At 38.2% G+C, this 23,815-nt stretch overlaps 1 protein-coding gene across 5 annotated transcripts in view; it reads right to left on the bottom strand.

Moving 5' to 3' along the window:
* The window catches only part of LOC149143811 (Glycosyl hydrolase family 47 protein), a 425,142-nt gene that overhangs the window by 322,092 nt on the left and 79,235 nt on the right, over positions 1-23,815 (bottom strand). For all 5 annotated transcript variants that reach the window (XM_089447853.1, XM_089447852.1, XM_089447854.1 and 2 more), the window contains one exon: positions 2,535-2,621. In XM_089447853.1, coding sequence (XP_089303979.1) covers positions 2,535-2,621 — 87 coding nt within the window. The remainder of the gene's footprint in view (positions 1-2,534; positions 2,622-23,815) is intronic.

The following is a 23,815-nucleotide window of genomic DNA, read 5'->3' as shown; positions in this document are numbered from 1 at the left end:
CCCAATATACCTCAAGGCAAGATCGATGAGACCTCATGTCTCCTCTCGGCTCCCTCCCCCACAAGGTTGACCAACTTCCTTTTCAAGACCTACCAAGGGACATGTTGTTATAGATCATAGCTCACATGCCACTAGACAAATAGACAAACAAATTCCGAGCAACCCCAAAGTCGAGATCCCCTCGACCAACATATTACTTGTTGCCTCAAAATTTGACATGCCTTATGAGACACCTCACAAGACAAGAACTAGACTAAAATACAATAATGAGGTGGTTGCCATTGTCACCTTAGCACTCCACCTCTTGCGTTATTGGTACCTAAAAGGGTATTCTAAGTCAATAGGTACAAGGTGATGTAAGAGAAAAGGCTTGAATAGGGCACTTTTTGTTTGGATTACGACATAATTCTTTATTTCAAGGAACAATGTACCATAGAATAAGCCTAGAGGAGAGCACTTGAAGCCCAGGGTTTCAAGATATGATTCAATAATAATGCATCTAGGCATACATGCACAAGGAAAAGGCTTGCTTAAGTGTATGATCAATAATATGGAATTGCAAACCTTCAACAAGCCCTAAGTTGAAGCCTTTCTGCAGAACTAGAGTTTCAAGAGGCCCTAAAATGCCTACGATTGATGACGTCAGACCTAAAGAGGTCATTTCCACAAATGAACAAGCTATATTTTGAATGGGTAAGGTCAAACAAGGTGAAAATATGCCAAATTAGCTCACATTGCACCAATTAAATCCCTAGTTGAATTCGACCCTTGCCCTAGCCCTAGCGACTTGCCTTGAAGGGTCGAAAAAGACGAGAGACAGAAAAGGTAAAATTTTCAAGGTTTTGATCATCAAAAAGCATCCCAATGACTTTTCCCTACTTGGGTGATGGAGTCTTAGGAACTTAAACCATAGAGATCAATTTTTTGCATGGAGTAGGGGGGAACCCTATTTTTCACTTTTTAACCCTAGCTATCTTTTTATGAGGGGAGAAATTAACTAGAAAAAGGCTCACTAGGAGGTTTTCTAGGGAGTTCAAGGATAATAGATTAAACATGCAATAATTTACCAAGAATTTCCAATAAACATTTGCATTTAGACAAGGAACAAATAGAAACCCTAGCAATATTTCATCACATGTAAAATCATAAAAGATATGCAATAAAATACTCACAAATTATCCAAGAACATGCCTTCTTTCAATCCCAAAAAGATGTCTCCAACACAAAAACTAGTCTCCAATAGCCAAAATCCACATAAGATCACATCTCCTCAAGCAGCGAAGTACAACTAGGCTAAGTCGAGCTCTTCTAGAGAGGCCGAAATCCACAAGTGTGATGATGACAAATGAAAAGAGGTGATCCTCTTTTTATATGAGGTCTCTCACCTCTAATAATCCACTAAAAGCCCCTAAAACAAATTTAATTTTTAGTAGACATAAAGTAAAATGGGTTACAAGCCAATCCACTAGTTCACAAATAAAATATTGCTCATAAAATATTTTCTTGTAAGAGAGATTGCTCATATTCTAGTTGCTCATAAACTTTTGATTTGTTGTACTAACACTTTGCCTTGCAGCATTATTTATCTTGTGACTTGAAATATTATTATATTTTGCAAGTGTTAAATCTCTATTGAGCATTGTTATAAGGCATTGGTTTATCATTGTCACTTATTGATCTTATTGAGATTATTTCTTGAACATTTACATTGCTCTTTTAATAATCAAACTTGCTAAATAAACTTTAATCAAGTTACTTAGGTAAATAATTGTCTTGCCCTTAGTCTCCTAGAACATGATGTTTCCAGCAAGTTTTCCTTTCTTCATCATCCTTGGGGACTAACCCCCTCAGCTTACCTAGGAGAGCTTAAATGGAGTGAGTAGGGAATAGGTGACAGCCCCTATTCTGAGGGTTACACCATAAATATTATACCTTGCGGGGTTAGAAACTTTTCCCGCACTTAGGTGTACATCTTAGGCGACAACAAGTCCATTTGCACTAAATTCAATAACAAAATATAGGTAACATATAAGGTGAGATTTCAGCATAGTCAACCTTTAAGAAAGCCCAACCCAGCTTAGTCAAAATGTATATTGATGAAAATACCTTGAGAGCTTTAAGTATATTAACTACAGACCACATATTTATGGCAGAAATAGGAATTCGTTTCAATTTTTTCACTGTTTTTCTGCAGTATCTTTCTAAATTTTTTCTTCTCAAATAAAACCTGGAGAACAATTGCTGTCTTTGACATATTGAGTCAATAATAAGTAACTCTAGCAATTCTTATAACTATTCATCCTATATGAACACCTAGTAATGTTCATGGAGAAAGAGAGACTGAACCTCCAAAAACAATATTTTATAGATCACACTAGAGCATAACTAGTTCCTTTCAGATAATTTATAGGAGAAACTATAGAAAACTGTCCAAGGAGTACATTGATAAGCATTGAAAAGCAACTTATACAATGCAAACAAGCACAATATCGCATATATTGTAAGCGAATCTGAATGAGAGAAAAATAACTCACTGTAGCATCATCACTTGCAATAAGATGAGCTGAAAGCAAGCCTCCAAGTACTCGAATTGTTGTCTCAAATACAGAAACAGTTTTGTTCTGCAAGTGCAAAAGGCACTCCATAAGTGAAAATATAATTGGGATCTTTGCACTTAGCAAATTTTCAAGAGAATTTCAAACCATAAATTATGATCTTCAGAATAATGAGTACTCTGGAGAATGAACCACTAGAGCAACTGGCAAGTCGAACACAATACAGAAGAACAACTGGAAAACGCTCTGTCAAAGCAATACAATAAGATTTAACTTGAACAAGATGAAAATGGATATGTCATAATGCATGTTAAGTATTCCCAGTGAATACAAGTACGCATCAATAAAATCATATGAAGATAAGATAAAGAGAAATTTACAAATGTCCACCAAAGAACACAATAATTCAGTCAATGGGATTCAAAAACACAGATAGCATAAATACAGAAAACATGTTTTTTCTCAACCTAAATATCAATGACAAGATTCAGACGTGTGGTTTCATTTGATAAAGAATATACTTCACTATGACCTGATGAGGTCACTACTTTGGAATCTTGTCTTCATTATAAACAATAAGTTCATTTAGAAATAAATTTGATATACATCAATTCAAGGATCTATGATGATATGCAAAGCAAATGATTTGTTAGTACTTTTATGAGATCACCAAGAGAATTATAATATGCCTAGCAGAGAAATTTATGACTATGTCTTAAAGTAACTATGTGGATGAATCCTGAACCCAAAATCTGAACATGAACTACAACAAGCTCAAGCAATGAGGCCTGTTGTTGCTTTTCCCTATCCTTTCAATATTTCCTGCAAAAGAATTAAACACAAGCAAAACACAACACCTGAATATACACATACAACAAGCCATTTTATAGTGTTTTCCTCCTAATACAAGCAACAGATTTCGGGTTGCATAAATTTAAAACATATTTTCAAAGGCCATGTAATTACTTTACTCAATAACATAAACAATAATGTTCCTGCAACTAATACTCTTTTAGAGAAATTTGAGAAAGACCATCCCGAGCCAGTGTTTACTTTCCTACAACTCTGCCACATGATCATTGACACTGTGTACTGTTGATACTCAAATATGTCATGGACCAATTCTGCCATCAGCCTTTTAAGTCAGTCTGCAGAGACCAAATCTCACCATGTAGACCAGGCACTGAAGTGGCACCAAACGATATGTGCAACCGATTATCTTGATACAATCAATCAAGTGGGCAGTCAAAGCAGCCAATGGGAAATACAGTGTAAAATGTGTTGGTTGAGGACTAGTGAGGTTTTGATTTAGGGAAAAGTTACCGGTCCCAGACTTTCCCAAATAACTATTCACCTGGGTGGCTACACAGCCTATTGTCTTGGGGAGTCCGGCATACCAGTATCTCTACCATGGCACTTCCCAAGTCGAATGAGTTCCCAACTCAAGCCTTATTGGGCACATGAACTAACTACAATGGGAAATACAGTGTAAAATGTGTTGGTTGAGGACTAGTGAGGTTTTGATTTAGGGAAAAGTTACCGGTCCCAAACTTTCCCAAATAACTATTCACCTGGGTGGCTACCCAGCCTATTGTCTTGGGGAGTCTGGCATACCAGTATCTCTACCATGGCACTTCCCAAGTCGAATGAGTTCCCAACCCAAGCCTTATTGGGCACATGAACTAACTACAATGCAAACTAATTAACAGAATGAAATACTAACTACACAGCATAATTAACTAAATAAATGGAAATGCTAACAACATGAAGCACTAACTACAACATGCAGAATTGATTAACTAAATGGAAATTGCTATCAGAATGTACAACACATGGTGCCACAATATCTTTGCAAATGAAACAGAAATCTGAAACACTAAAACACTGTTAGACACCTAATCCTTAGGGATTGGGTGAAATTGTAAATAATTTGTAAACATAAATATGAAAATATGAAACGTTATAACTTATAATAGGAAGAGACATTGGGCCTTGGAAGTTGAAACCAAAGGTCACAACATCAAGTATATATGTGTTTGATTGATAGAAATTCATTCAAGTTCGGGAGTTACTCAACCTTGCCTGACATGTTATCGGAGCCAAGTTTAGGTGTTTTGGCCTGCTATTTGTAACTCCTTCTCTACCCATCACTCTGTCAGTTCCCTACCATCCCTCCTTGTCTGGTCTGACATTCGCTCAACCATTTCTTTATTCTCGGTCTCTATCACCCCATTGCCCGTTGAAGGAACCGATTGATTATACGAAAAATTTCCCTCCAGATGATACTCGTGCATTTCCCACTCTCCCATCTCAACCATCTTTTTACTGCCAACTCTTCCAGCCGTTCTTCCACTACTTTCCTCTCAAGGCGGATGTTGTATAGCTCGTCCACTGACTTTTTGATCCTAGTGGTTATTGCTATGGGGATTCTTTTGGGTCCCAACTGAGAAGGAGAGGGAGGAACATGACATGTTCAAACCCTCGTTGGTGCAGTACTGAAGCATGGACTAGTCACTATGAGGGTTTTTCTTCATCCCAACGAGGGAAGAACTGTTAATTTCTCAGTATCAGTTTCAGATTTTCTGTTTCTTTCCAGCTATTTTATCCCCATAAAAAAATTTACCCAACAAATTAATTTTCTACAGTAAAAAAATTATGAAAGCTACAAAACAGAAATACTTTGTACTTGTAACTCGATAATATTCGCAGCAGAAATACTCAAAAAAATCACACAGAAACAGCAAAGATTTTACCCTACAAATTTCTATTCATTAAATTCTTCTAAGAAAAATTAAGGGCTCCCTTACTAGGGAAATTGGCCCTCTGAAATACACAAAAAATACAGCTAATGGAACCTGGCAAAATTGGCCCCCATAAATTCATCTTACACTTTTGTAGCTATCTCTTAAAAGTTTGGTGCTCCTGAAGCTAATTGGCCCCTCCACTAGTGTGGCCTCAACCCTCTCGGCCTCTCCAAGCTCGGTCTCAACCTCAAGCAAAGCTCAACCCTCCTCTAGTGCATTCCACCTACAAAAATTGTGCTCACTTGAACTCCCAACTGTACACTTTTATGATTTCTTCAGCCTCTTCACAAACCTGCAATTAGCTCATGCAAATCTGGTGGACTCTCTCCAAAAACAATTGTGTTTGCATCCTCTCCCTTAGGCTCTTTGTATGATTTCAAAATGAGCAAAATCCCTAACCCTCAATCTCCAAAGTGATAGATGGCGAGGATTAAATCCTAACACACTTTGATCAATGGTTGATGTTGACACCTAATCCGAAACGGATGAGGTGAAGTCGGACAGTCATCTAGAAGATGAACTGATCCGTTTTGTATTTGTATAAATAATAATAGTTGAATGAATAATACTCATCCAGTTGTTTCTTGCGCTCATTAATTTCTGAGCTAACCTGGCCTGACATGGTATCAGAGCACAGGTCCCAGAAATAGCTCCTGCCTCTGCCAGGTTTCTACAGCCTCATGAAACCTACCTCTGTCCTGAGACTGCGTACTTCTGGCGGTGATCTGAGCACCTCTGGCTCTGACATGGAATGCGTGGAATGCGCTGTTGAATACTGCGTTGAAAACTGAGGTATCATTTTTGTGTGGCATAGACTGCGTTTTTTATCATTTTTGTGGATTGAAGAAACGCTGCATATAGAAGAACCCTGTGCTGTGGACTGCGTTTTTAATGGATGGACGTTTATAACCGTTCAAATCTCATGCGGAACCTATTTGAAGACTGACTGCGTTTTTTTCTTATTGACTGCCTTTCTTATTGAAGACTCTCGGCATGAGTGGGATTTGATTTGATTGTGATAAGAAGCGTTCATTTATTTTATTCATACTTTACGGATTTGATCATTTTCGAGTTATGAGAGCAATGGGCTGCCTTTGTCGTGGACATTTATGGCTATTGAATATGCATTTTGCATTTCTAGCACCTAGATCTTGATTTACAGCAACTTCCCATTCTCCTTACGACGCTTCTTGTTATGGATTTGTTTTACTCTGACTATGTATGGTTATGCTCACGGCTCCCCCTGTGTTGATGGCGGATTTTCAAATAGATTTTCAGTGTGCATTCATTGCGTTGTATTGATTAACGCAGTTGTTATATTGACACCGGTTTGAGTAGTGTATAGCCATCCGTTTTTGTGCTGGCGGTTTGAATATACGTGCTATATCCATTCAATTGATCTCGGTGGTATCGGTCTCTGTCTATATAACCCTCGGCATGACAAAACAAGGTCAGGTCATCGCATGCAAAGTTGCTGTTGCATGTGGATATGGATGTAGGTATGACTAAGGTTTAACCTGGCCTGACAAAGCATTTCGCATTTTCACATGTCGCAGTTTTCAAAAGCAGTCAGAGTGATATATATATATCAGAATGTTTATTTCCTGAGGTTTAATTTTCACATTTCGCAGTTTTCAAAAGCAGTCAGAGTGATATATATATCAGAATCATTATATCAGTCAGAGTATCAAAGCTTATGTAGTATTGCAGTGATTTTCAAAGCATATGTAGTATTGCAGTGATTTTCAAAGCATATGTAGTATTGCAGTGATTTGAGCGCCCTTGTTTTGATTGAACAGTGATATATATATGTGAGCAGTGATATATATATGCTGATGGAATGTTAGAAGAAAATGCATAAGGCTATCACATAAGGATTTTTTTTCTCTTAGCAGAAATTTTTTTTTATCAACAGAAGTTTTTGGCAGAATTTTTTTTTACAGAATGCATTCAATCATTTCAATGGTCGGAATAGTTCTCACTGGCAAGGAGAACTATTCTGAATGGTCTCGGATGGTGAAACACACCCTCATCTACAATGAGCTGTGGAAAGGTGTGTGTGTCGGAGAAGAAGACAGAGACCCTGTGCAGCCCACATCAGACAAAGAACTCGCCATTTGGGAAAACAAGAACAGCAAAGCCTTTGCATTGATCGCAGCATCTGTCAATGAGGAAGTAAGTCGTCATATTTCCTGCTATTCCACTGCCTTTGAAGCTATACAAAAGCTGAAAGAACTCTATGATACACATTCTGCACTTGAAGTTGTTCAGCTCATGATTAAACTCTTCACTCTTGAACTGAAAAATAATGATCCTCTTGCTCTTGCATCTGAAATAAAGTCTATAATGCATGATATAAAATCCACTAAGGTTGAGCTGGATATATCTCTTATTGCCTTTCTCAAAGCACTCTATCCTACCTACTCCAATTATCTTGAGTCTTTACAAGCAAATGGAAACCTTAAAGATATAACCTTTGACTCTCTTGTGAAAAAGTTTGCTGAAAGAGAGAAAGCCTTTGGAAAGAAAACAGTCCCTGAATCTTCTGAAGAGACTGTTTGCCTTGCTCACAAAGAAAAACATCCTGCTCAAGATTCTACAAGAGGAAGAGGTGGACGAAGAGGAAGAGGAAGATACTTCAGAGGTAGGGGGAGCAGACATTCTCAAGCAGAAAAGGCAGATCTCCATTGCATTCGCTGCAAACGAAATGGATCACATGATGCTTCTACATGCAAGCTACCATGGGACAAAGTTGAGCAGAGAAGAAATCAGCAGAAAGGTAAAACTGATGACTCAGACAAAGGTAAAGCACCTGAATCTGCACACTATATTGAGGCACAATGTAATATTGGAGTAAATGAAGATTTGTTTAATGCTTCACTTGCTTCTTCGAAAAATGACTGGTTGCTTGATTCAGGAGCAACCTGTCATATGACTCATAGGAGAGATTTCTTTGAAGATTTCACTAACAATGTTGATGGAGCAGTATACTTTGCAGATCAGTCAAAAATCAAGCCATCAGGGCTTGGCACAATCAGGCTTAAACTGCCTGGTCTTCCAGACTTTCTTCTGGATCATGTTCTATATCTCCCACAGCTGAAGAGAAACTTGCTGTCCCTGGTCCACATCTGCCAGCAAGGTCACTCCATTCACATGTTTGATGGCAAGCTTGAGGTAAGAAAGGCATCTAACCACTCACTTGTCATGAGAGGTATAGAAGAAGAAAGACTCCTTAAACTGCAAGGAACCTCTGCTCATGCACAGCATTTCTCATATATTTCTCATCATGAAGAATGTACACTTCCATCAAGTTTATTATGGCATGCTAGATTTGGGCATTTAAACTATGATAGTCTCCGCTTGTTGAAGAAAAATGGTGTTGCTGGTTTGCCTACAATTCCTAGAAAACATAAACAATGTGATGCTTGCATTCTAGGAAAGCATAGCAAACAGTCTTTTCATGATTCACATTCAAGAGCACATAGGAAGCTTGAACTTATTCATTCAGATTTATGTGGTCCAATGCCTGTTCCTTCTGCAAATGGAAATAAATATATCATGACATTTATTGATGATTACACCAGAATGTGTTGGGTTTACTTATTGAAGAACAAATCTGATGCTTTTCAAACATTTAAGAATTTTCATAAGTGGATTGAAAATGATGCACAATCTCATATTGGGTCTATTCGCACTGATAATGGAAAAGAATATACATCAAATGAATTTGAACACTATCTTCGCCAACATGGGATTAAACATCAGACAACTGTGCCTTATAATCCTCAACAGAATGGTGTAGCTGAAAGAATGAACAGAACAATTTTGAATATGGTACGATCCATGCTTTTCTTCAAAAATGTAAAGACAATGTTTTGGGCTGATGCTGTTCTATGTGCTGCATATATAAAGAATAGATGTCCATCTAGTGCTATAAGAAACAAGACTCCTTATGAATTGTGGTATGGACATGTTCCTTCGGTCAAACATCTCAGGATATTTGGTTCCACCTGTTATGCTTTAATACCAAAGGTACATAGAAACAAACTTGGTGCAAGAAGTCGTAAGTGTATCTTCCTGGGGTATTCAAACACATCTAAAGCATACCGCCTTTATGATGAAGTAAATAAAAAGTTTGTTTTATCTAGAGATGTCATTTTTCTTGAATCATCCAAATCTGACAATGTTGTTGAGCGGCAACTTGATCGCTTGGATAGATTCACAAAACCGAAATCATTTCAAGAGTTTGATAATCAGATTCCACATCTTGAAGGGGGGATTCCTATACTAGATCAACATGTGGAATCTTCTTCTGAAGAACAATCTCCCCTGCATGACACTCCAACAACGGATGATGCTTTAAGTGATGTAATCGATAGAATTGGGAGACTCAATCTTGATTCAGACCCAACTCAATCAACAGAACAGCCTGGACCATCTCAGAAAGGTCCCCCAAAGTGGCTGACAAAGACACTTGAAAGTGTTCATCCTGATGAAATTGGAAAAACAGGAACCCGAAATTCAAACCGACAAGATGGAGGTGATGTAGATAACTCTAATTCACCTGTTGATATGGATGTTACTTATGATTGTGAATTGAACTTGTCTACAGATTTTGAACCAACTTCCTTCAAAGAAGCTGCTTCTCATGATGAATGGAAAGAAGCAATGCAGAAGGAGTATGATGCCCTCATAAAGAATGGCACTTGGAAGCTGGTTGATCCTCCATTTGGAACCAAACCAATTGGCTGCAAGTGGGTCTACAAGAACAAGTACAAAGCTGATGGCTCACTTGACAAGCACAAAGCTAGGCTTGTGGCAAAAGGTTTTGCACAGAAGGAAGGGGTCGATTATGAGGAAACTTTTGCTCCCACAGCAAAATGGGCCACCATCCGGACACTCTTTGCACTAGCTGCTCAGAACGGTTGGAAAGTCCATCAAATGGATGTAAAAACTGCATTCTTGAATGGAGATCTAAAAGAGAATGTTTTTATGTCCCAGCCTGAAGGATTTGTTGTGAAAGGACATGAACACAAAGTATGCAAACTTGTGAAGTCCTTGTATGGCCTCAAACAAGCACCACGAGCCTGGTATGAAAAACTAACTGAGCATCTTCTGAAACTCAACTTCAAACATTTTGATCTTGATGATGCAACTTTATTTGTCAAGAAAGTTGGCAAAACAGTTGTATATCTTGTGGTATATGTAGATGATCTTTTAATGACAGGGAACAATGAAAGCTATATTGCATCCATAAAGAAAGAATTAGGAAAATTTTTTGAAATGACTGATTTGGGCTATGTTCATTACTATCTTGGCATTGAAGTAACCCAACATCCAAAGTCCATATTTCTTTCTCAAAAGAAATACATTGGAGATTTGTTATACAGATTTGGCATGACAGAGTGCAATCCCCTTTCTACTCCAATGGAACAAAACTTGAAGCTCACATCTACTGAAGGAAAGGAATTTGAGGATGCAACAAGGTATAGACAGCTTGTAGGAAGTCTCATCTACCTCACTACTACCAGACCAGACATTTCATTTGCTGTTGGAATCCTCTCCAGGTTTATGCAAAAGCCTTGTGAGGGACATTGGTCTGCTGCAAAAAGAGTTCTAAGGTACTTGAAGGGAACTCAAGACCTTGGAATCAAGTATACACAGGTGGACGACTTCAACTTGATTGGATACTCTGATTCAGACTTCGATGGAGACAAAGAAACTGGGGTATCTACTTCAGGATATGCTATGAGTCTTGGATCAGGAGCTGTCTCCTGGAGATCACGCAAACAATCAGTACCAGCAGATTCCACAACAGAAGCAGAATACGTGGCAGCAGCTGAAGCAACGAAAGAAATTGTGTGGCTCAGGAAAATTCTTGAAGATTTGCAAGTAAAACAAATACAATCTACTCCACTCATGATTGATAACACATCTGCAATAAAGTTGGCCAAGAATCCAAAATTCCATGATCGTACTAAGCACATCAATACTAAATATCATCTGATCCGACATCATGTTGAGGCCAAAACAATCCATCTCCGTCATTGTTCCACAAACGAGCAAATTGCAGACATCTTCACCAAAGCGCTTGGAAGAGAAAAGCTTGAAAGATTCAGAACGATGCTTGGACTCACCAACATCCCTTCAAATTAAGGGGGGGAATGTTGACACCTAATCCGAAACGGATGAGGTGAAGTCGGACAGTCATCTAGAAGATGAACTGATCCGTTTTGTATTTGTATAAATAATAATAGTTGAATGAATAATACTCATCCAGTTGTTTCTTGCGCTCATTAATTTCTGAGCTAACCTGGCCTGACAGTTGAGATTAGATCTAAGTCACTTAAATAATTAAATTATTTATCATTAGAATTTTGCTCAATTAACCAACATTAATCAATTAAATTAATTAATGTGTTTTTCCTAAACTAAAACTTAGGAAAGAAATCATATTACTTGCTTCCTTTTTTATTAAAATTCATTTTTTAGTTCTTTAAAATTTCATGTATGTGAATATTTTGTTTTGAATTCAATATAGGCACTTGGTAGCTTCTTGTAAAAGTTTAATAGCCTTCTCCTTGGAATATATATTGCAACCTTACATAACCTTGTCCATATCAAATAGATCAATGCCCACCTCCATGTCCTTCAATTTTATATCATTAACAAAGCCCATCCCCATGTCCTTCTTTACTATTATGCCCCCAGGGCTTAGATCAATTGAGAATAGAGTGCATTGTTAAGGCACTACTTGCTACATTGTTGGTTCAAACCACAACTAGCCCTGTGTGCCACTTGCAAGCCAGTGTCGATACACTTGTAGGTTACAGTTGTAGTGGATGGAATCGACCCTATGTCATATGAACAAGAGCCAACCCTAGTTGCTAGTTCCACCAAATACAAAAATAAAACCTTGTCCATATCCACTAGCTTAGAATTATGTTTAATATTATACTTTATTTTTTTCATGTTTTAGTTTGTGGGTTAAGCTGAAATGGGCATTTTATTATGGAATGTCCCAATTCTTCCTCATGATGCTTGAGTTAATTTGAATGTGGAACTAGGTACTTCTTCCTCATGATACTTGAGTTAATTTGATTGGAGTTTTACTATGGGTGTGACTCCTTGTAATATTCACAAGGGCACATGCTTGTGACCAAATGATCAATTGGTAGCTTCGTGTAAAAAAATTTAGCCCCAAACTGGTCCGACCAATGGAATGAAACCGGAAATGGCCTTGGTACCGAACCAACCTTTTTACACCGAACAAATTGGTTTGGTACAAAACCAGCTAGTTTTGTACAATGCAACCAAGGACCCTCCAAATGCAATTTTTAAAAGAAAACAATATTTTATAAGCGAGGCAGTCTAATGTTCAACCCTAGGGCCCTAGTAATGATACGTAATTAATGGTAATGTTAAATTCTTAAAGCAAAAATAGTTTCTGACCTCATTGGATTTCATATGAAGAAAGTAGAATCTTAGCTCCCACTCAAAATCTAACAGACTTATAGGTTTTTAGGATTTCACGATTGGGTGGATTGCAACATTTCCATTGAATTATGTCGTGTACAAGGGTATGTACCTTGATGTTAGTGGCATTGACTGTTCAACTCCTCTATCATGACCCTAGTAAAAATGTACCCATCACTCAAACAAAATCCCAATTGACATGTGAAGTTTTTTCTATCTTATTTTAATGCTTTGAGGGTGATATTGATGGTGAGGATCCCAATATAAGCAATTACATTTTATGATATGTAGATATTTGTTGTAGCATTTTATTTTGACACAAGAGACCATCTAGAGCCTGTCTATATTGATGTATTTTTGGTTCAGAGATGTATTGCATTAAGTGATATTATGGTTATATGCACCATTGCTATATAAATGAGAACTTTTGCATATTTGTGTATAAATAGTTTGGATTCATAATACATATGGATGTGCATGAGTATATATGTCTTTCTTTTAAATTTGGATATTTTATGTATTTTTTGGTCGACTGGTTTTTTGTCCGGAATTTTTCCCCTTTTTTTCCAGTTCTGGTCCAATTCTCAGTTTTTGGGTCAACCGGTTCAGTTCTGATGACGTAGGAATATATATTACAACCTTACATAACCTTGTCCATATCTGCTAACAGAAAAGTATATTTGATATTATATTTTTTTCATGTTCTAGTTTCTGTGGGTTAAGATAAATGGGTGTTTTATTATGGAATGTGGTGCTTTTTCTTCATGATACTTGAGTAAATATGAATGTGGAACATGGCATTTTTTCCTCATGATACATGTTTTAATTGGAATGGGATTTTTACTATGGGTGTGATGCCTCGTGATATTCACAAAGGCACATGCTTCTAAAAGCTTAATAGCCTTTTCCTTGGAATATATATTGCAACCTTACATAACCTTGTCCATGTCCACTAACCCAAAAGTAAATTCAATATTATATTTTATATTTGTCATGTTTTAGTTTTTGTGGGTTAAGTTGAAAATGGACATTTTAGTATGGAACATGGTGTTTCTTCCTCTTGATACTTGAGTTAATTTGGATAGCGGATGTGGTGCTTCTTCTTCATAATAATTGAGTTAGTTTGAAAGGGAGTTTTATTATCAGCATGACGCCTCATGATATTCACAAGGGAACATGCTTGTGACCCAAAGATCACCTATCATCCCACAATATACCTTCGCTTCTAACAATTTTACGATGACATGCAATTTGACCACATATATGTCAATTGGTAGTATCATCAAAGATCAAATAAACAACCAGAAATGCTAATTGAGCACACAAAACAGCTTTCATCTCTACCTTGACCTCGATTCTCTAATGAAGACGTCATTTGTTGGGATCTTGTCACCTCTGGTACTAGACTACTTGGTCATAGCTATACCAAACGGTGGCCAACAATTACTCTTATTAATTCTATGTAAATTCCTTTCAATTTCTCCTTCCACATAATTGGAACTCATCTCAATTTGTCAACAACTTAATTTTATCTTTGTAGCAAAATTGTGTTCTCCTAATTTTTTGTTTTCGTTGAATTTGCAACAAACACGTTTCTTTTTCAATGATATTTATAAGCTGTAAATTGCCAAGGGTTAGTTCATGGTCAAAGACAATAATCAGAGAAACTCTAAAAAATTATGTTTGGCCAAAAGCCGAGTCAAACAAGGCCTGAAAGAAGTGGGGCCAAAGACCGAAATCAAACATAGCTTTGATAGAAATGTAATGAGTGAACAGGATATCCAACATATGAAGGACAATAGGTTGAAATCTAAATAGGATAACAATATTATAATTGAGTAATTGAACGTGAGATAGACATAGATTGATACAATGGCATGTGACTATAAACTTATATGCATTTGCCATTTGCTAGTCACAATGGTTGAATGGTCATGTCCCTTAGTTAGGTTATGTCTTTTAATTGTATTATTATTATTATTATTATTTAACGTTTATTCATATATTCATGTTAATTAAATAAAATCACTAAAGTCAGGAGCTTTATGCGAGCAACACAGTTCCCTTGAAAGTTTATAACATCCTTTTCTATGGTGGTTACACCACTCTGTGCCATAACAGCTAGCAACAAAAGCTTTTAGTGGGGAAAGAATCAACGCAAATCTTTTCAAGGGTTGAAATGGAATATTAGTCAAACACTAGTTCTCACATTACCCAATTTGCAATAGCCCTTCAAAGCCTAGATGGATGCATGTGGATATGCTATGGAAATAGTCCTGGTACAAGAAAGTAAGTTTTTATGCGTTCGTTTTGAAATGTTTCATGGCAGATTCCTGAGTTACCCCACATATGAGAAGGAGCTCTACGCTTTAGTACAAGCTGTTAGGTAATGGAAGCACTATCTAATGGACAAGAAAACAATCATCCACCCCAATCACCAACCACTGCAATATTTACAAGCCCATAGCAAGCTTCAACAAACAAGACACAAGTGGTTGGGACTTTTGCAACAATTTCATCTTATCATCAAATATAGGAAGGGAAATAATAAGTTGGAAAACATCCTTTCAAAGCCACCCACACCCAAGATCATCGCTATGGGTACTCTTATGCAATGTTTTAAAACTCCGACTCGGCCGAGGGTCGACTCCGACTCGGTGTCGACTCAGTCGGCTTGATTTCAATGACTCAGTCGTTGTAAAAAATACATTAAATATTTATTTTTTTATAAAAAAACATAATTTTAAAGATTTTCATTCATGTTTCCAAACACACAGCATTAGAATATAGATAGAAGACAACATATGATCAAAGTAGGCTCATGAATATATCCATTATATCAAAATGGCACCCAGTGCACTGTCCAATACATACATGATGATGATATAGAGATCAAAACAAAAACACATAACCAAGGAGGCTAGAAATGGTGTTATCCTCCAAAATAGATTGTAAGTCATCAAGGAACTAATACAAGGGTCCAAGAGTGTTCCTCACTCCAAGAAAGTCCCAAAGTGCATGTGTACATCTTCAAAAGGTGCATCCTCCACCATGATGTCATCTAGGAGAGACCCTATGTCACCCTTTTCAAGCATGTGAGTGACATGGCACCCCTAAGGGTAAGCATTGGCATCAAAGAGGGATGTGCTAGCCCTCCTAAGTCGTCTCAATGATAACCATCCTCATTTGTGCTTTGGAAGAAGACACCATCCACCAAAATAGGGTCAAGGCCAGCCAGGGGGCATCTTCAGTCCATTTGGACATATCATCAAATAATCCAACATCCAAGCTTTTAAGTTTAGTGTTTTAGCATTTGGAGGCTCATCAAGGGGTGTAGCATCATGTGGAATCAACTCAAGGCTTGATGCTCATCTTTGGAGGGCCAAGGTTGGGGCCACAAAGTTAGGTTTGCTTTAAGAAAGGGGCAAAGAACCTATTGGAAGGTTTTGAACAAGAATGAAGCTATCCCTTAAGGAATCTCTACTACATATGTGATACCAACTAAACAAACCTTTCAAGATCAAGCGAGATAAACTTATTTAGGGACAAAAAACCATTAAAGTATCATTGTGAAAACCTTGGAGTCCCCCAAAATCAAAAAAATTAAAAAAAAAATCGTTGTTTTTTAATTCACGGGTCGCTGTCATCCAACCCAGCCAGCCGAACCGGTTCATTGGCCGAGTCGACCCGGTGAGGCCTTGACTCGGACCAACTCAGCCGAATCGCTTCCAAGCCGGCCGAATCTTAAAACACTGCTCTTATGCCCGTTATCCCCTCAGCACAATATCCCCAAATTTTAAGCCAACTACTACTAAAACTAAAGGAGGTTTCCTTAATCCACACATACACAACTTCACCCAAAATCAGTAATCCAGTGCCTAGCTGTGATATATACGATGAAGGTAGGAGTTATTTATTTTACTAATCGGGAAATTAATAGGATGACAGTAAAACGCAAACCAGCAACAAGAAACCACTCAAACCTCAAAATATTTGGCTCTAGAACAATACAAGGTGAGTGATAAATGCCCTACCAGATGAGAGATGATTTCCTTGATTTACCTCTTGGCTAAGTGGCTGTATACAAACAACTTGGTTGTTTTCCTGCACTTTTCAGACCTGCAAAAATAATAAAAACACCGAAAACCAGCAAGCCAAAGTGCCCTTCGAAATCACCCACAAGTGTGGAAATACACTAGATCAATGAACTGTGGGTGGGGAAGCTTGGGCAACAAGTTAGTAATAATAAAAACAGCCCAACCCCTTAGATCTGCAAGTAAAATTAAGTTTCCTGCAATCTAGAAATAACATGCAAATAAAAGGGGGTTAATTCCACCTACGGTCTATGCCCAGAAAATTTTCCAGCGAGAGATATGCAACTTACAACAAGCTAAAATAATTATAAACGATAAAATTCAGATTTGGAATAAACAGGGGTGAAATCTGAAACTATATTTACTTGCCCAAACTCTTGAGTGAGGGTTTTCACCGGTCATGGAAAATTTGTTGTTACTATAGATATATGAAAACACCTCAAAATGCCCTTGTGAAATATGATTTATTTGCAAAAGAAAACATAAGGCAATAATTTCCTTAGATAAAAGAATAGATCTTAAACCAAAATTTAAAATATTTGCTAGCTTTTAAGAATAAAATTTAGGCACTAGTTAGAAAATATTTTTGTATTTTTATTTTTATAAAAACAGAAAAATAATAATGGGTTGAGTAAAAATGGTTGTTGTGATTTGACATGCCTTGGCCATGCTTTTTACCTTTCCAAGGCGTGGAGTCAATGTCAAAACCCCCACTTTTGTCAATAATGCAATTTGGACTCGAATAAGGGAATTGGCGTCAAAGCAACAATCAACCACTAATCTAGTCAAGAATAGAATTAGGATCCCCGAATTCTACCAGGAAATATCCCTCTATGGCAAAGTCTCCAACCATTGGGTCAACTACGACAGAAAGTGAAATCACACCCATGGTAAAGGAACCCCCAATAAGGGTTTGTCCAGCAATGAGATTTGATAAACATCTTACAATGACAAAGAAGGGATGAAGGTTATAACCTTGACCTCTCCTTCCACGTGACATTGTTTCCCCTTGAAGGATTAACCTTGTTGCCTTGTAGCAGCCCCAGAAAATCATTACAATTCATTTAACCCTGTTACAACATTAACTAAGAAAAAGAGAATTTCGAATGTCAACCCCAAAAATGCTCTGAAAAGAAAATTTCATTATGGCATATGAACTCATAGTTCAACAACAACCTAGTTGGCAAGAGGGACTAGCCTTATATAGATTTCTTTTGTGACAGCTAGTTCATCCCTCTATCGAAATAATATTTTCTTAACTTGCCATCCACAAATCCTCGGAGACTAAGACAATTACACAAGAAAGATAACTGAAAATTCCATCACTAGCGGTTTGACTTGCAAGTAAATGGCAATGATTTGCATTGAAGAGGAAACAGCTAGTGAAAGTGTGCCAATGTTCCCTTGAATGGGCTCTGTTTGCATGAGGAAAAGTCCAACAGCTATGAGAAACTCCAACATCCACCATGGAGGAGTCAACATCTTGCTTGAGGAAGCTAACGGCTACCTTGAATTGGTCAGCGACTTGCATGATAGAGGATATGGCTAGCATTCAATGGTATGACAGCTACCTTGAAGAGGCTTGATTCACTTGGGATTCCAACATTCCCCTCCAAAAGAGGTTGGATTGACTTAGAGTAATGTTAGAAAGGCAAAAAAGGCTCAATGTCTCCTTTTAGATGCTCAATGTTGACTTGGAGAACCTTCTCTGACCCGCAACAGCTAGATAAAAGCAGGATGGCTCCTTGATTAGTCAACAACTTGCTTGAGACGGCTAAGATTTTGCTTGAGGAGGCTAGCGCTCACCTTGATTTCATCTTTTGCATGGGTTTCAACATTCACGCATGCACATGCAACATCCAAACCCACCACCTTTCATCCATGTGACTATAGAAGAGAAATCAACTGTCTTGGAGGCTGAATTTTGCATGATAGGATCTCTCTTTGACCAAAACTCAATATGGTATGTCAAGTACACCTCTTGTTGATCACTTTGAGCCCTTGTATTTTGGGGTGAGGACCCTATGCATTTGGATCCATCAAGTGCTTGGGAAACGTGAAGTTTGTTGTGAACTATGAAAGTGTCATGAGGAAAACTGAATATACCACAACCAAGGAAGTGCATATATACTCTATAAACATGACCATGTGGAAAAGACATAGGTGTGCATAAAACCATGGATATAACAAGCCCTACATAGTCTGATCACCTCTACATAGCAAACAAGTGGCTCCCAATAGATCCATCCCAAGGCCTCCAATCCATTCAAGACTAAAGGGATTAAGAGTGGGGTCAACAGGGGTCGGGTATGGCTGACCATCAAAATGGCCTAGGACACCAAATACACAATCATCTAGATGGCCTACAAGACTTTGGGATTTGCATCCCCTTCAAGTCTTATAGTGGTGTTTTCCATGAAAAAATATATGGTACTTCCTAGGAAGCAACAGTTCTTTTCACCCATGTTGATTACAAAGAGGAATACACAAAAAGATGAGGACTCCAAGGAGGTATTTCATCAACTACAAGGCCAATTTCATGTAGAAGAAAGTGATAGCAAGGATGACTCAGGCCTGCTTGGGAGCAGGAGCGGAAGCAGGAGTGGGAGTGACATTTTCAAAAGCTCTCATGTCGGGAGCAAATTTTTATATCATATATATTTTTATATATTTTGATGCATATATGTCAACAAAAGCATGCAGAATGATGAATTAGATATAAAGAAGCATAAAAACATGGATTAAACCATATAACATCAATCATCTAGAAGTTACAATCTTCATCAACCACATGTCCACTAGTTAGTAACATACAACATATCGAGTCTCATGATTCATCAATCTTAAGGTTTCAAGCTTTCAAAATTCAATATAAAACATTTGTCATCATTGATCACTAAAGTTGTACTTGTAACCATTATCATTATCAAGTAACCAAACTATAACAAAGAATATCTAACATGAAATGAAATGTTTCAATTTTCAACTTTCACAAAGCATCATATTCATATTTCATTACCAATGATATATAATTGCCAACTTCAACTTCAAACTTAAATTGTCATATATTATTGTTTACAAAAAATATCATAATAAATATGAAAGAGTCAACAATTATAAAAACTACTAGAAACTAGAAAAGACAAGTAAATATATTATCTACTACTTGGACTTCTTGCCACGAGAAATGTCTAATTTCTGAGAAGCTTGTGATCTATTGGGAGTCTCCTCCCGCATAGTTGGATGGCCATGTCCAAAACCAGAAGTAGAACCAGAAGGCAGATGACCTCCACGTGAGGTTGTAGATGGAGGATGTGTCAACAACCTCAAGTTGTAGTGCACAAAAACCAAGCTTTCTGCCAGGTTTTCATTGACGCGGTTTTTCTCACATTATGGATGAAGCTATAACTGCTCCAACACCTCTCTGCAGAAGAAGTATTAACAACCTATCAAAGCACTTTTATTGCCAATTTTTCCAAAATGTCCCCCGCTGCCATACACATCCCACCATGTGACAACGTTCAGTCTGCCCCTATCTTCCATTGCATGCAAATAACCAAACACTCCAGTGCTATTGAAGTATTTGCCTAATTCTCCATGCAATCTAGCACACTCCTCCCTGTCAGGGACCAACTTGTCTAATGTTGTCATATACCCAACTTGTACCCTGGATTTGTATGGGGTTTGGTCTTAACTATGGAGAAATCTAGGGGCAACAAGTTAGGTGATTTCTCTTACTTTGATAACTGCTTGTGATGTATTTTGCTTAACTTAATTTGCTTCTTCTTTTACTTGTTATTATTATGTGTTCTTTTCATCAAACTGCTACCAAACCATAAAGAATAGTAAAATAAGAGGATTCAAGATATAGGCGATCAGCGAAGGCCAAACCTCTCCAACTGAGAGGAAAACCCACCAGAAATCTTCTCTTCTTATAGAACTTCAATTGACGAATTCCAATACCAATGACCCTTGACCAAGACCCCTCCAAGACCAAGCCAAACCTTTCCTCTTGATGAGATTTCCATACTGCTCCCCGATTTAAAAATTCACTCTGGGAACGAACAAGAGCGATACGGGTGCTCCCGGAAAGGTAGGGAGCGAAAAAAATTTAACGGAGCGCATTCTTGGTATTCGCTCTCGCAAGGAGCAAATTCTGGGACCATGCTCCCAAGGTCACTCCAGATCGCCACAGCCCTTGGATGACTTCCATCTCCAAGATTGATTGCTATACAAGTTGGATAAGCTCAATGTTCTATAGGAGAAGGATTGCAACTTATGAGAGAAACAACTTCAAAGTTGCAGAGCAATTTGGTGTTGGCAAAATAGAGGCCAACTTACAAAGGTATGTGCCTAGGCCCAAAATACAAAAAGATGTAGCTTAGATTATCAAAAAACCTAGTAGACCATGGGAGAGCATCTCCATGGATTTCATAGGTGGTTTGTCGAAAACCAAACGAGGACATGACCATTTATTTGTCGTATTGGACAAGTTTAGTAAAATGTTCATTCTTATGTTAGATTTCCTTAAAACCCAATAATTGGTTTGCGATTTTCTCAGTGTGTTACCAAAAATACAGACAACTATCGTTTTGAAAAATTAAATTACAAATACATTGAGTTTTCTAACTTAGCATGCACAGCGGAAATAAATAAATCATAAGACAAACACATTCAATACATGGAACACAAGATATACCCAAGAAACCCCAACTTCAGGGAAAACCTGCAAATTGTGTGTGTCTTTTATTATCTTCGACAAAGGTAATTCTTCAGAAAATTTACAGCAAGAGAAAACTTTTTGTCACCACAAAAAATTTCTGAATGGCTTCCCCAAGGAAAATCGAACTCCTTTTGCGCACTCGTTCAATCATATGGTTGCACAATTCAGCCTATCTGGGCACAACCCTATCTCTCTACACACACATGCGAGTTGAATGGCTACATTGAGGTTGTCTAAGTTAGAACAATTCGGCCCTCACGCGATCTCTCCTTCTTGGTCACTGAAACTTTGTGATCTGCTGAAACCCTAGTCACTCCCTTCGTTGATCTGACACACACTGTTTGTACCAAATGAACTGGCCACTTCTTCACTCTATCCCCTCTTATAATTTCGACCTAAACCCCACAAACTCTCAATGGTTGAGATTAGATCTTGATGGAGGGATGAGATTAAATCATAAGTTGACTTTAGAATTTTAAACTTTTCCTAAGTCTAACTTTAGGAAATAGTTAAATAAACTAATATTTTGTTAAGTGGCTATCTTATGGGTCCCTCTGCTAGCCTTGGCACCTAGGCAAGCAGAACCCCTACTTCTCTACTCCAATCAACACTCCCTCATAAAGGAAGTTGTTTTACACTATACCCAACTTCTCTCTGAGATAAACAAATCTACACCCTTGCAAAGCCTTGGTCAAAATGTTTGTTGTCTGCTTCTCTGTTGGTACATACTGGAGTGTTACTATAACTCTCTGAACAATGTGCCTAATGTGGTGATAACGTATGTCGATGTGCTTTGAGCGATTGTGAAACACTAGATTCACAAAGTGTTTGATGCAACTCAGATTGTCACAGTGTATCACAATGAGTTCTATCTCCTATCCAAACAAGCCCATTAGCAACTTCCTCAACCAGATAGCTTCGCACCCTGCCAAACTGGTAGCCATGTACTCAACGTCAGCTGAGCTCAATGCAACAGATCTTTGCTTCAAGCTGAACCAAGAAACAATTATCGATCCAACACTGAATATGCAACTCGATGTGCTCTTCCTGTCTGTGGAACTCCCTGCCCAATCTGCATCAATGAAGCCCTCAAGCTTCACCCCATCAACCTGTCTATACCACAATCTGTACTCTACTGTCCCCCTGAGATATCTCAATACATGCTTAGCAGCAACCCAATGCGCTCTAGTAGGCTTGACCATAAACTAGCTCAAGAAGTTAACTACAAACATATGTATGGCCGTGTGTTTCCCAAATACATAAGCTAACTTGTCAACCTCCGGTAGGGTGTAGGGTCTACTCACTCCATCCTAGATGTATCAACCTTCCTCCAATTTGTGACTAGAGGCTTGGTCATGGGCTTGCAATCCTGCATGTGAAATCTCCACATAACCTCCAGAGCATACTTGCCTTGCCCCAAGAAGATCTACTCATCTCCCTACCAAATCTCTAGTGCATACATGCCTTGCCCCAAGAAGATTTTCCATCTCCCTACCAAACCTCCAACCCAAGGAAATAGTGCATCAGCCCCATATCCTTCATCTCAAACTTGCCTGCAAGATCTCTCTTCCACTCCTAGATGACCTTATCTGTGCCTGTCAAAACCAGATCGTACACATATAACACCAGAATAAGCAGCTTACTTCCAACCACAATGTAGTAGAGCTTGGGGTCCACTCCACTATTGGTGAAGCCCAATCCCTGAAGGTAACTTTCTATCCGAGCATACCATGCCCGTGGAGCCTGTTTGAGCCTATACAAGGCTCTCTTGAGTCTGCATACGTGTGTCTCTCTGATGTGTGTCTAAAACCCCTCTGGCTACTCAAATAAATCTCCTCCTCAACCTCATTGAAGAATGGTGTTTTAACATCCACCTAGTGGATCTTCCACCCCATCTGAGCTACAATCACTATGAAGTCCTGACAGACAAATATTTGGCCATTGGGGCAAAGGTCTCGTCATAATCGATCCATTCTACTTGCGATAACCTCTTTGCCACAAATCTTGCCTTATATTTCTCAATGCTCCCGTCAACCCCATGCTTGATCTTGTAGACCCAGCAAGAGTCCACCGCAGATTTGCCCTTTGGCCTTTGCACCACTTCCCAGGCATCATTCTTCATGATGTAGGCATACTCCTCCACCATGGCATCTCTCCACAAAT

This window comes from Pinus tabuliformis, chromosome X, assembly GCF_031772625.1.
Source record: "Pinus tabuliformis cultivar Carrire ecotype Pingquan chromosome X, CPIR1, whole genome shotgun sequence".
In the NCBI taxonomy this organism is placed as follows: domain Eukaryota; kingdom Viridiplantae; phylum Streptophyta; class Pinopsida; order Pinales; family Pinaceae; genus Pinus; species Pinus tabuliformis.
This window is presented reverse-complemented; position numbering and strand designations above follow the sequence as displayed.